This window comes from Strix aluco, chromosome 9 (genome assembly GCF_031877795.1).
Source record: "Strix aluco isolate bStrAlu1 chromosome 9, bStrAlu1.hap1, whole genome shotgun sequence".
Classification (NCBI taxonomy): domain Eukaryota; kingdom Metazoa; phylum Chordata; class Aves; order Strigiformes; family Strigidae; genus Strix; species Strix aluco.
Genome location: NC_133939.1, coordinates 9,881,049 through 9,893,970, shown reverse-complemented (window position 1 = coordinate 9,893,970; position 12,922 = coordinate 9,881,049). Strand labels below are relative to the sequence as shown.

Genomic DNA, 12,922 nt, shown 5'->3' with positions numbered 1-12,922 from the left:
TTGTTTGCACATCATCCTGCTTTCTGTTCTCAGTCTTACATATACCACTCTCCCAGTCCTCATTTTCATGTTATTGATATCCCCACCACTTTTTTTAAAGATCAGCTGCTCCTCTCTTCTTCTTTCCCTATTTATTATCCTTTTTCCCTGTCCCCTTCTGCTTTATCTTCTGGATATTTCCAAAGAGATTCTGTAAGCTACAAACTTCAGATAAACAAGCCACTGAGCAATAGACATTCAAATGTATGTGTCTTGAAGGAACAAAGGCTGCTCCATTCTCAAGAAAAAGAAGGCCTAGACAAAGTATAGAGAAATTTGTTTACCACAGTCTCCCTGCTGGCTTTCTTGATCAAAAGGTTATTTCTAAATCCATCAGTGATCTATCCAATGGTTTCAGTTAAACATCTAACTTGTCTCATTCTGCCTATTTGTGAGAGTTAAAAATATATTCATATACAGATTGATTGAAGAGTATCAATAAAATCACAGCACTTTAATTTCTCAGTGTTAAGTAATCAGCTTTCGCTAGGATGGAGTATACATCCTCCAGCTATTGTACTTTACACCATTACACAAACTCACTTCTACTATTTCAAGAGAGCAGCACAAACACACTCATTTTATACACTTTCAGAATCAGTACACTTTATGAGCTAAAAAACATGCCTTTTAATGTCTTGCCATGATTCCAGATTGACAACTTAAAATATACTCAACTTCTGGCAACAAAAAACATAACCTCATCATTTATGCTGATGGTATTTATCACTCCAGTCTGAGTCGCACAAGTCAGAAAACAAGTTATTTATAGGACAATCTTAAGATTTTGCATTTTATATGTCTAAAGTTCTTTTTCCTTCATTGAAAAGCTCTCTGAACACATTAGCAGAGAGTAAAAGAACACTGTATGTGAAAGCACAGCCATCATCTCCCTGCATTTTGAACAGTTTATGGAAACATGCTGGATGAAACAGCAGGAAAATGGTATGTAAAAGAAAAAACCAAACTCTCTATTTAATATACCAGATACTAAAGAAACCCATACAGCTTCTGCCCAGAGGCTTACTTTACATCTAAATTTAACCCTTCTATCCATGTCTTCATTATCTGTAATGAAGCAGTTCAATTTCATAGTGTCATTAATAAATAGTAGGTCAAGCCTCATTTCTCAGCCAGACATATAGGGAAATTAATGCTGGCTGCTTAATGAGCTCTACTTCATTCACAAGAGTTAAATCAAACGACTTTCAAAAATGCACTTCATAGAACACAGAAAAGGATATGAAAACAGGAAGCCTTAGTTGCCCACTACTCCTTTTCCAAAACACAAATGTTATCATCTAAAATCTCATTTCTGACTTCCTTGTGAGGTCAGCTCACTACTTTCCCCCTTAGAATAACACCCCACTCACACTTTGTTGCTGCCAAGTCCTCAGGTTTTATCTATCTCCTTAGTGTACTTGTAACAAGGCCTCATCTGAGCTGCACCTGACCTTGCAGTACCAAGTACCTTTAGCCATTCCCACTTTTGTTTCCCCTACCAGTTTCCTCATTAGGGTCTTAACTAACTTCTGCTGTTTAGTATTTTACCACACAGAACCATCTATAGTCTGAAACCTTACTTGCTAAACTGTCTCCTGCAACTCTCTCTTCTCTTTGATCACACTCTAAGGCTCCAAGTTCACACTTAGCTTAGGGTGGACCCTTCCTCCACAAAGGAATTACTCAGTATTTAAGTTCTGATACAAAACTGATAAATCCTTTGTAGTTGATGAAAACATGCCTACTGCTCAAAAAAACCTCAGTGGAAAACTCTTGAAAACAATTCTTGTCTTTCATTTTCTTGTAATTAATCTAGCTTGTAATCCTTACCTTGTGCTTTGCAATTCTTCACAGCTGACTACTATTCACTGTAAATGAATTGACACTAAAGCAGAAAGGTAGCTGTCAATCATGCAGGTGATAAACATGAAGGGACCCCATCTGCCCAAGGAACCACTGGAAACTCATCAGGTTGAAAAATCCATTCCTAACTTGCATAAAGGCTGTGCAAGACGACAAATTCTCTGTTATTTTCACCAACAAGGCGGTGAAAATAGACTTGAACGGGTATGAACCTTCAAGCCCATCTTAGTTCTCACTGATACATACTCTCATTCTACAAGATGCAAGCATTTTGCTTTGCCTAGCTGATTTAAAGAGTAGTTGGAGGAGGCAAGTAGCTAAGAAAGGTGCTGGGGAATACCTTTTGGATGTGTCTGCTCTGTGCTATGTATGTTATAGTGAAAAGAAGGAGAATAACTCTGGGCCCAGAAATGCCATACATGACTGACTGAAATTAAAATCTGTTATATTCAGATGAAGAATGAATACATCAGAAATAACATTCCTAATAACATTACTGCTGAAAGCAGTGGAAATTTCAGTCACAGCCTCCTTCTCTGATGACATCCATGAGAGGGGGACATTACGAAAGTTCAGACGGGAGGATTCCATAACGGGAGGTTGGTTTATTCCATCTCACTACTCAGCACCTCAGGGCCAGCAAGTTGATAACAGCAAGTTGTGCTTCATGAGGCCTTGAAAGTGTCGCTGGCCTCTGCCTCCGGCTCTCGGGAGCAGCAGAGCCCATACACAGCATGCTTTATTTACGTGGTATTCCCTGAGCCAGGGCCTTAGGTTAGCTCTGTGTCACTATCTTCTGTTCCTCAACCTCAGCTCTCCACTCATCAACATGAAAGGGTTTTTTTGTTTGGTTTTTTTCATTCACACCAACTTGAGGAATTTGTCAGAAACTGAAGGATCCTACCTACTTTTTGAATCCTCCTGGGATACAAATTTCCCTCTCTCCTGAGCATGTAATACATACATCCATTAGAACATAATACCAATAAATAATTTTATCTCACAGCAGAAGAATTTAATAAAAAGTGGATTAAAATGGTTCAGAATCAAAATTCCCAACTAAATAAACCTTGTTTTCACATTTCTTGAAGGGAGAAAATATACTTCTGTGAGTTTGGTCAGGAAAGAGAATAATGTATCAGATAAACAGAGCATCTAAGAATGTTAAATATCTTAAAACAGGTTGCTTAGTACAAATATTTCATAGGGGAAATGTTTTCTATTGTTTTATGAGAGTTAACCTTGGCACTGGCAAAAGATAGCAAGTGCTTGTTTAAAGAACACTAAAGGGTAAACAAAGCCATGACTACACTAAATCTGTGTTTCAAATGTGGAGTTATTATCTCATTTCCTGCGTATTTTAAACTTGAGTAATGCAGTCATATAAATATTAGAAAAATAGAGGGTCATTATAACCCTAATAGTAAGAGCAAGAATCCAACATGGTAGTTCCAAATAGAAAGGCAAATGCAATTTTTAGAAACCTAATTGAAAAATAGCAGCAGAAATTCTGCTGCATGGGCAAAATACATTATCCCACTTTAAGCTGCGATAAAAGAGCTGGAAAAAATAGCGGTATCAGGAAAGGTAGGGAAGTATTTCTATTGTTCTTTTCTACACAGAAAGCCATTGATAAAATTTAAGAAAGGGTGTTTTCTCTTCAAAGACTACAAGAGGAAAAGTGCCGCACATGCTATGTGGTTGGTATCCTAAGAAAAATTCAGAGCTAGAAAACATAGAAATGAGGGCTTAATTTGTCACACTTTTTCTCCTTATTGCAACTTTGTTGAGTCCTATTACACACCTTAGTTGCACTGAGCAGACAGAAAAAGTAAGTTCAAAAGCCAATAGAACATTTTTTAAAAAAATTATTTCTAAAGAATCAAGAGGTAAAAATGACAGAGTATTCAGTAAAAGAGTTACTCAGGTTTTGCAATAAAATTATGGGAAAAAAGAAGAATCTTACAAAGACTCAGATGAGTAAGATCTTTTGAAAATGGGACCTCATGCAATTTGGATGCTTTAATTTATGTTCTGGGCTCTCAAGTGTGATCCCAGGTGGCATTTCCTCTCTGCACTTACCTCTCACTGATGGATAAAAGGAGAAATGCACTGTAGCATTCCATATCCATCAAACATTATGGGATATGCAGTCCAGCCTAGCAAGGAGAATAGAAGAAAAAGTAGTGTTAGAGACAGGTCTCAAGAAATGCTGCAAAATCATTTCGTACCAGAGTGCTTCAGATACCGAGTAAAAATTAAAAATATTTCAGTTCAGGCCTTTTAAATGTTTCAACGGAATATCTAGAGTTTCTATAAAAAGGTATCATTTTTTAAAATGACAAAGTATATAATAATGCAAATAAAATGTTTTAATAGCTCTACTTAGTCTTACTATTCAATAAGTGTTCATAAAAATCATCACATTACAGTTTTTCATTTGTCACAGTACAAGCCATAAGTGCCAGTTAATAGCTCCCAGATTTGGAGTTCACCTATACAGAGACAGAATAAAGCAGAGTCTTTGTCTGGTATTTAATCTTCTTTTGAGTTTACTGGGACATGTGCTCACTGGATGGCATCACATGGCCTGCAGAAAACCCATCTTCTGTTCCCTCGTAAGCTACTGAGGGAATTGGAAAAAATTTGGACTCATGACCTCAAACTAAGTATTTGGCATATGACCCTTCATCTTTCATGCAGTATTTAATAAAGTCACTAGTAGGGTTTTGCAGTACTCTCAAAATAATTTATCTGTTTTAACTAATCTGAATATATTTACTCTTTCCTGTGTGACATCTTGTGCCAGGCTACACAATTCTTTCTCACTTTTTGAACATTAAGTTTAACATGTCTCATGTAACATGTCTTATCTATGTATACTACAGGCTTCTGAAAGTCTTGCCTGTCTTTCTGTTTTTGAGCACTGCTCACTCATCTGTTCACTAGTTTCAACTACATGCTATGTAGAGTAGCAATGCAGAATACCAGGTGCAAAATCATTCTCCTACTTTTACTTGTTTTAGTTCAATGTAACCACTTTTTCCTCCACCATATCCACACCTCGCATTTCCCTAAGCCTTCTCCCACCCAACATCCTCCTCAACTCTCACCACTCTTGAAAAATTTCACATTACATTTCTAGCTTATTTGTGTCTTCCACATCAGCTTGCCTTCTCGGAGGAGGGTTTTTTGTTTTAAGAAATGACTGCTTCAAAATGCATGCTTGTTTTGTTAAAGATATTGGAAATTGTTGTGTTATTATGAAACAGCTCCTCCTCTTTTGGAAGAATTTTGCATTTGTTATGTGGACATTCATGAAGAGCTTAGCTAGTCATTTACTTGCCTTTAGGTGCTTGGATTTTCAAAATGTTAACTTGGACACCAGTTTTATACCTGGCATTAAGACTTTTCCTGGGTAATATTATTTATTGTCCCTTACCCACATATTTTGGAAGAAAATGGAGAGTGATCCAATGAGTCACAATACTTCGGAAACACTCCCAAGGAGCCAGTGTTTGGGTGCCTCTTCCAGGAGATGCATTGCTTCAGTAGCTGAGGCTATGATCTCTAATACAAAACTAAGAGAAAACAAAACCTAGGGCCACTACACACCTTGCTAATGCCTACCACTTTTGGACGCCGAGGGCACAGGGTCCGTTTTTCACATCTCTCTTCCCCTATTTTCTGTGGCTGCGGTGTGTGACCTTCCCTCACGGCCAGCACGCACCTGAGGGGAGCGGCCAGCAGCTGTAGGCCTGAGGGAGCCGCGTATGGAGCCCGCTGGGAGAGGAAAAAGAGGCTCCGCAAAGAGGCACTGACAGGTCAGACCCCACAGGCACACCCGAAGGGCCGGGCCGGGCCGGGCCGGGCCGGGCCGGGCCCGTTACAGCAGCACCCCACAGCCCCCAATACCCGCTTCAAGGTAGCCGGTGACAGCCTCCTCGCCCAGCTTATGAGGCGGAGCGCGGCGGTGACGTCAGACCCCAGCCAATGGAGGACTCTGTTTACTTGGGGGCTCGTTAATATTCATGAGGAGGCCCCCGCGCCCGGCGCTTGCCGCAGCGTTCCCGAGCGGGAGGCGGGGCGAAGCTAGGCCCGCCCCGCCCCCGGCCCGGCCCGCCCCCGCCGCAGGAAGCCGCGCGGCCGCGGTGCGTATTTATGCGGAGCGCTGGGAGCAGCGGCCCGGCTGAGTGCGGGGCGGCGGCGCCCGGCAGCCCTTCCTTCCGCCCGCCCGGCTGCAGGCGGCGAGAATGAGCCAGAGAGACACCCTGGTGCACCTCTTCGCTGGCGGGTAGGTGAAGCTGCCGCCCGGCGGGAGAGCGGGCACGGTACCAGTCCCGGCCGTTCCGTGCGGGCTCTCAGGTGGGGCTGCCCGCCCGCCCTTCCCCGCAGGCTCCGCCGGCCCAGCGGAGCGGGACGCGCCATGGGTGCCGCCCTGCAGCTCCCGCCGCCCTTGTCGCTGTAACCCCGGAAATGGCTCCTGCGGGGTTTTCCTGTCCCCCTCCCCCGGCGCTGCGGGGTCCTGCCCCGCTGCTGAGCTCGCCCGCCGCGACTGGGCCGGGCCCGGGAGGGGGCTGTCGCGCGTGGTGTGCGAGCTGGGGCCTGGGCCGCGGCCTGGAGCGGCTGCCTAGGGCGGTCGCGGGGGCCCCGCCGGGGCGGGAGGGGCCGCCCGGGGGCCCCCGGAGCGTTGCGAGGCGCTACCGCCCCGCTCCGTGCCTGAGGGGGTCGCCGCGGGGGGCAGCTTCCCGCCCAGCGCCCTGAGGCCCTTCCGGGCCTGCCCCGGGCCGGCTGCGCGCCTTTGGGCCCAGCCCGGGGGGGTCCGGCTGGCCGGTAGGGCACCCTGGGCCTCGCTGGGAGCCTGGGCACGCCGCGGTCGTGCGGGGCCGGCCAGGCCCGGCCCCGGGTGTTGCGCTTTGGCACGGGCAACGTGCGGGTGGTACGTGGGGCCTTGAGGGCTGTGAGGGTGAAAGTTTCCGTTAAAAATAGCCCATTCCCTCTGATCGGTATTCTAGGAGTTTGTCCTTTATCTGGCATTTCCGTGGAGAAACACGCGGAGCCCTCTGTGCATGGGCTGCCCCACCGCATCGGAGAGGCTGCCCAACCATGTCAGTCGGCTCAGCAGCCTGGAAGTGACCAGCTGGTAATGCTAGTGTCAAAGGGCCACTGTGTTACTTGAATGCATTTCATCACCTTGGTGTGTACTGCTTTTAGGTGTGGGCTTGCCATGGTCACGCAGCTTTCCACCCATGAAGACAGAAGAAATTGGAGGGAAGATTATAGCTAGAAGTAAATATGTGGTCCTTGTAGCCTTCCTTAGGTTTGAGGTAACTTTTGTACCTTTGCAGGTGTTAGTCTCTCTACATCTTTTTAAGCTTTGTAGTGCTCGAGATGTATGTCCTTAAACAGCCTGTGGTCCCTCCAGGGTTAGAGTGGGAAGAGCACCTAGCTTAAAAGAGAAAGCTGAGGATACTGTTTGGCTTAACAATAAAATGTACTGGGGTAGTGAGCATGACACTATGGAAGTGGAAGAAGTGACACGTTGAGAATATGCTTTGCCTCCCATGAGAGAGCTTGACGTTTGGATTTCCATTTGTGTTCCTCCTTGACAAAATGAACTCACTGCCTCTGGACTGGGGTGTTTGTAGTGTTTACTCTGAACAGGTCTGGGTGATATACATGAGCACTTCTCTGCTTCTGACATGCTTTGCAGGTTTTCAGTGTTATGCACTTGATTTAGTGCTTATGTGGGTGCTTTTTCACCCCCCTAATTTCTGGCACTCTGTTTAAGAGGAGAGTGATTATGCAGCAGGAGGTTCAAGGTGTAGTAGTGTGTACTCTTTTTCTTCAGGCTTCACATCCTTGTAAACATTCAGAAAAGCAGTAGGAGTGCTGCTTTATTGTAGCAGTTTAACTTGATAGCTCTGCACAGAGGTGATTACTAAGCAGAATTGTGCATAATGATAGAGACAGGTTTATAAACCTGAAACTTAAGACTGGATGAAGATTGCTTAGGTCAACTGGTTCACTCCCATTTTTTGTGGAGTCTGGTCTATGGATAGCTGCTGGCCAGTTGGGTCAAGGGTTATACTGCGAGGAAAAGGCTGAATGCTGTTTCCTCATGTGCCAGCCACGTGTTTCCTGTAACCTTAGTTCAGCAAAGCTAACTGTATATTTGGTCATGTTTAGCAGTAGGAAAGTTGTTTGGGGTCATCTCATGACTTCTTTGTGAGCATGGTGGACTATAGATCACCTAAGTGATCTTTAGTCTTCAGTGAAATTTAAAAAGTTTCCTTTGAGGCTTTGTTTTCCTTTAGGTTTCACTGGAGACTGTATGGAAACACATCTCAATCTGCTGGCTTTTTTTTTTTGTGATGTCTAAGTTCAGTTTTCAATTCCTGCTTTCAGTAATGAAACTGTAACTGATGACATTGCTGGTTTAGTAATGTAGGTGGGGCCATCCTGGGATTTTTCTGTAACTGCCTCGGTTGTTTCATGACCAATGAAACAACTGTCAAAACTGCAGTACTTCTGGGCCATTTCAGAATGTTTATGTTGGGAGTTAGTTTCATATTCTATTTTTTTCCCCCTCATTCCTTTTTTCCTACCTCTGCATCCTTATCCCTTCCCAACAGGTTTGCTAGGCTCTTTCAGCAGTGCTGGCCACTGAGACAGTGGTAGTGAGGGAATTACTCAGCAATTACTACTTGCTTTGTTTTTCTAAAGTAATTCTTACTCAAGTAGTTTCATTTCTAAGAATCCCATCTCTGTTTCATAAGTGCATGCTAATTGTAAATACAACCAATATTTTGTGATACAAATACTAAGTCTAGAAAGAAATAATTTCGGAATGGCTTTAATGTAGTTTCTACCATCACTGAAGTGCATTTTTTTCTGGAAAAGAAAGCTCACCTAAATGATTTTGCTGGACCAGTTCATGCATTAGCCAATGCAGCAATGAATTACCACTTCATTTACATGCAGTCTTCCCCCTCACGTACTACTTAGACCTTCTTGACTTTTTAAAGATAGGATGTACTTTATTATGTAAAAATAACAGCAGTCATATTTAGCAGTAGAAAATGCATAGCATAAGAGCATCTCACTTACAGGAAATAATATAAGGATTCCTTTTTAAGTAAAAAAAGGTTACTAGCTTTTAAGAACACATCCCTTAAAGAAAAGCTGTTTTAACTGATAGAATTTGTAAGCAATTGGTTCCATGCTGTAACTCTGCGTGTAACTCTCAAACTTAAGCATAGTTTTCTAGGCTATATTTAAAACTGCTGTTGTGCACTCTATACTGAAGAGAAATTGCAGGGAGCATACCTGAATGGATTGATAGTGTACCTGGAGTTCAGTTTCGTGCTGTGACACATCTGAGATCACTTAGCTCATGTTTTGTCATGATGGCCCTATTTGTCAGGTTCTGTTTCCACAAACCATGTAGATACCACAGCTCCATTTGCAAATGGTATCTTGTTCTTGTGGGAGCAGGAACTAGCTGGATGTCTGTAGTGTTGGATTGTGATACAAAAGTGTGCTTCAGATGAAACTCTTGATTTTTATTTTTTTTTCTTCTGAGCTACTCAGTTGCATTGCTCGGAAATCTTCTGTTTCAGGAATCAAACTAGTTTTTTTGCATACCTTCTATTTTTTTCCATCTCCTGGTCAAACAGCAACTGCTGTCACTATAGACAGTGTGTTGGTAGTATAAACTCAGGTGCTTTTATACCAAACCAAAAAGAAATCAAGTGACCATTCTGCATCCTTGAATTACAAAGTCTTGTGATTAAAATGTAGCCTTTAGATGAGCATTTTAGTTCAAGTATGTAAGTTACACAGTTACGTGCTTTTTCTAGTTCTTGGACTACTTAAAACAACATTAAAAGTAGTAGAAAGACCTTAATGTTTTGCTTTGTAGGGAAGATTAATGTGTTTTGGACGTACCTGCTTGCAATCATAATTGGTACATTGAATGCAAATTCAGGTGTTCACTACAAAAATAATTTCCAGGTTTTCATAATTTAAGTTTTCTGGAAATTATGAATTTGACAGGAATTCTGTATCATACAACTTCCATCAGGGTATGAAAACTTGCCTGCGCTTTGTTTCCTTGGCAAAAGGAGGGACTGTGGTGGCTTAGGAGCTAGACAGCTGCTTGTGTGAGTTCAGGGTTGGACAATCTCAGGTTTACTTCTTAATTCTTTCTTTACTCTTTGTGTTTCTTGCAGAAAGTTGGCTGTTTTCTAATTTAATGTGTCAGGGACTATAGGGTGGAGTTTCTGTTTATTTGTCCTGATTACAGAACTGTCTCAAATTGATCTGTAATTTAAATCACTCTGACAGAGGTTTTTAGCAAATCCATGCAGTAGCTGAAATAGTTAAGACTCTGAAAATACATATAAGAGAAATGTTTGAATTCTTCAGAAAGGTGAGATGCTGTTGAAATGTATGAAGTAGAGGTGAAAGACCCTTGGTGTTTTTTGATTTTAAGATGATATTAGTTAATAATATAGCAGGTAGTGTGGTGATAGGGGCTTTTTTACTCCCTTTCAGAAATAGCCACTTGAGCCATAACTGAGTTGCCAGCCACTTGGGCTCCCCTCTAACCTAAAATACATTCCTGGCATAACCCTGGATGTCTTTTGGAACAAGTTTTTCCTGTTGCAAGGCATAGGAAAAGGTTAGTACCTTCCTGTCCAGACTGCAGGTTATTTTTGTGTTCAGATACTCTTCTGTGCTGAATACAACAGTGCTTGTTTAAAGCACAGAGTAGCTGGGGTTTTGTTCTATGAGGTTACGACATTTCATGAATGCCAGTACTTGAGAAACTGTGAAGCTGGTATGTTTCTTGTATTTCCTTCTAGATGACTGATGTGTTCAGCTGTTTTTACTTAATACAAATGTTGTTGTAAATATTTATTTATGCTGGTTTCTAATAGAAGCTACACTGTACATGTTGATGTTTGTTTTGGATAATGGAACCCAGTGATGCTTGTCCCCCTTGTGGTGTTTTTCTTGTTTTCACTTGTAGGTTTGTATATGTCAGTACATCAGGGAAACTTTATTTTTACACTGTTAATTAGAAATAGCAAGTTTGATTAGTATTTTTAGTTTAAGGATGTTACCTTAACTTAAACTTTCTATGTTTCAGCAAAGAAACATAGTCAATAAGGGGGTTAAGGGTTTCTGGCTGCCAATACTCCTAGTCGTCATATTAATGCTAAAGATGGAAAGGTGTGTAATACACAATTTGAGCAGTGTGGTAACAGGAAAACCCTGGTATTTCAGGGTTAATGAGATACATTCTTGCTGTTTGTGAAAGTTGTACTTGCTACAACTAAAAGCCCTTAAATACTCTGGAGAAGAGTGATACTGTAAACTTAATAGCCAAACCTGCAACTTTATCTGTTGATGAGAAAGTCACTCCTGTTTTAAGACAGCTCTATGAAATTGCTGGTATTTTTGGGACCTGAATTTGCAGTAAGTGGTAAAGAGATTAGAAGGAGTTCTGTTGGCAAGTAGCTTGGGTTTTGTTTCCTTTCGGAGTTTTGAGCTCAATTTTCTTGCTGTTTCTCTTGGCAGACAGTATTTGTATGAAACTTTCATTTTCGTGCAGGAAAGAGAAACAGCTGGTAAAATACATGAATGACTGTAGACCCAAGATAACAAGGTCAAGGGTTATCTTTGAGGCTATGGGTACCAATACTGTGAAAGGTGAATCTGAGACTAGCACTATGCATTCTTGTCTTTTATTTTTATAAAATATATAGTTATCTAAAGGAATAAAAAAATTCTTGCACTGACAGTTTCAATTCTAGGTCAGCTGACACTGGCATTGGGAATATTAATCTGCTTTGGACCATTTAGAGGCAGTCCAGTGGCTGAAATTGAGCCCCTCATCCATGCTGGAGCTGTCTCTGCTTTTGCTTGCAGGGGTGTAAGGTAACAGTAGGAGTTACTCAACTACTCTGGACAAAGGCAGATACCTTAGCAGATACCTTCAACTTGCAATAATAAAAGAAGGTTTTCTTGTGCAGCCATCTCTGGAAATGCAACCTGGGATTTGAATGCCAAACAGGATTAGTTTTTTGAAGTATGTGCATGTTTCTTTCCTTGCAGTGTCTCTCAAAAAATAAAGGTTTAACTGCAGGAAAGTGGTTGTCAGTGTTCTATATATGTTGAATTGATAGCAGAGTTTAAAGCTCAGATAGTTCCAGGTTTGTTTCTGTTAATCTGGTGAGGTGATAGACTTCTAAATGCATGTTAGGGATCAAATTAATTATTTTTTGAGTGCTCTGTGGAATAAGCTGCAGTTTAGGAAAGCATTGCTGTCTTCCTAGATCCTTCTGTCCAAGAGATGTCAAGTATACAACTGCTCTTAGTTTTACTGTTGTTTTAAGTTTATCACAATCCTGCAGGTTAGACGATAACTACATGTCTCTCTCTGTATTAGTTTCACTGAGTACAATGTTTCTTGTGCCTTCTTGCACAGTTTAAGCTGCAGATTTAATTCTCTAACTTGGCTGTGTTAATAGTAGTGGGATTTTAATCTTTTGTTTTTACCTCTGTTGTTTATTTTTGTGGATTTACCTGCTGCTCTTTGCTCTTCTGCCTTTCAGATTATTTGGGACCTACAGGTGGATTCTTATGCCCTTGTATGATCAGGTGTTTCTGATGAAAGTCAGCTTTGCAAGTTTTTCTTATACTCACTTGGCAAAGCTGAAAAAGGCTTGCAGTGGATGTTGATTAGAGGCAAATGTCAAATTTAGAATAGGTAAGATGAGCAAGTGGTCTCCTGAACAGCATTCATTAGAAACTGTGGTAAACATTCAGACACAGGAGGGTCTCAGGTTTTGCCCATCCTCACTTCCAGTTTACACTGTCAGCTGGACTGTACTTGCTTACCTGCTCACTCTACCAGGTGAAACTCATCTAATCCTGGAGAAGAAGTTACACCTTACTAAGTGTTCTCACAAGTCACCTTTGTTGGGGCCCAGTACATCACTGGAGG

At 41.9% G+C, this 12,922-nt stretch overlaps 1 protein-coding gene across 1 annotated transcript in view; it reads left to right on the top strand.

The window, feature by feature from the left end:
- Window positions 1-6,026: 6,026 nt before the first annotated feature.
- SLC25A36 (solute carrier family 25 member 36) overlaps window positions 6,027-12,922 on the top strand; it is a 33,400-nt gene continuing 26,504 nt past the window's right edge. Inside the window, exon 1 of the mRNA XM_074833676.1 lies at window positions 6,027-6,199. Coding sequence (XP_074689777.1) covers window positions 6,159-6,199 — 41 coding nt within the window. The 5' untranslated portion in view covers window positions 6,027-6,158. The remainder of the gene's footprint in view (window positions 6,200-12,922) is intronic.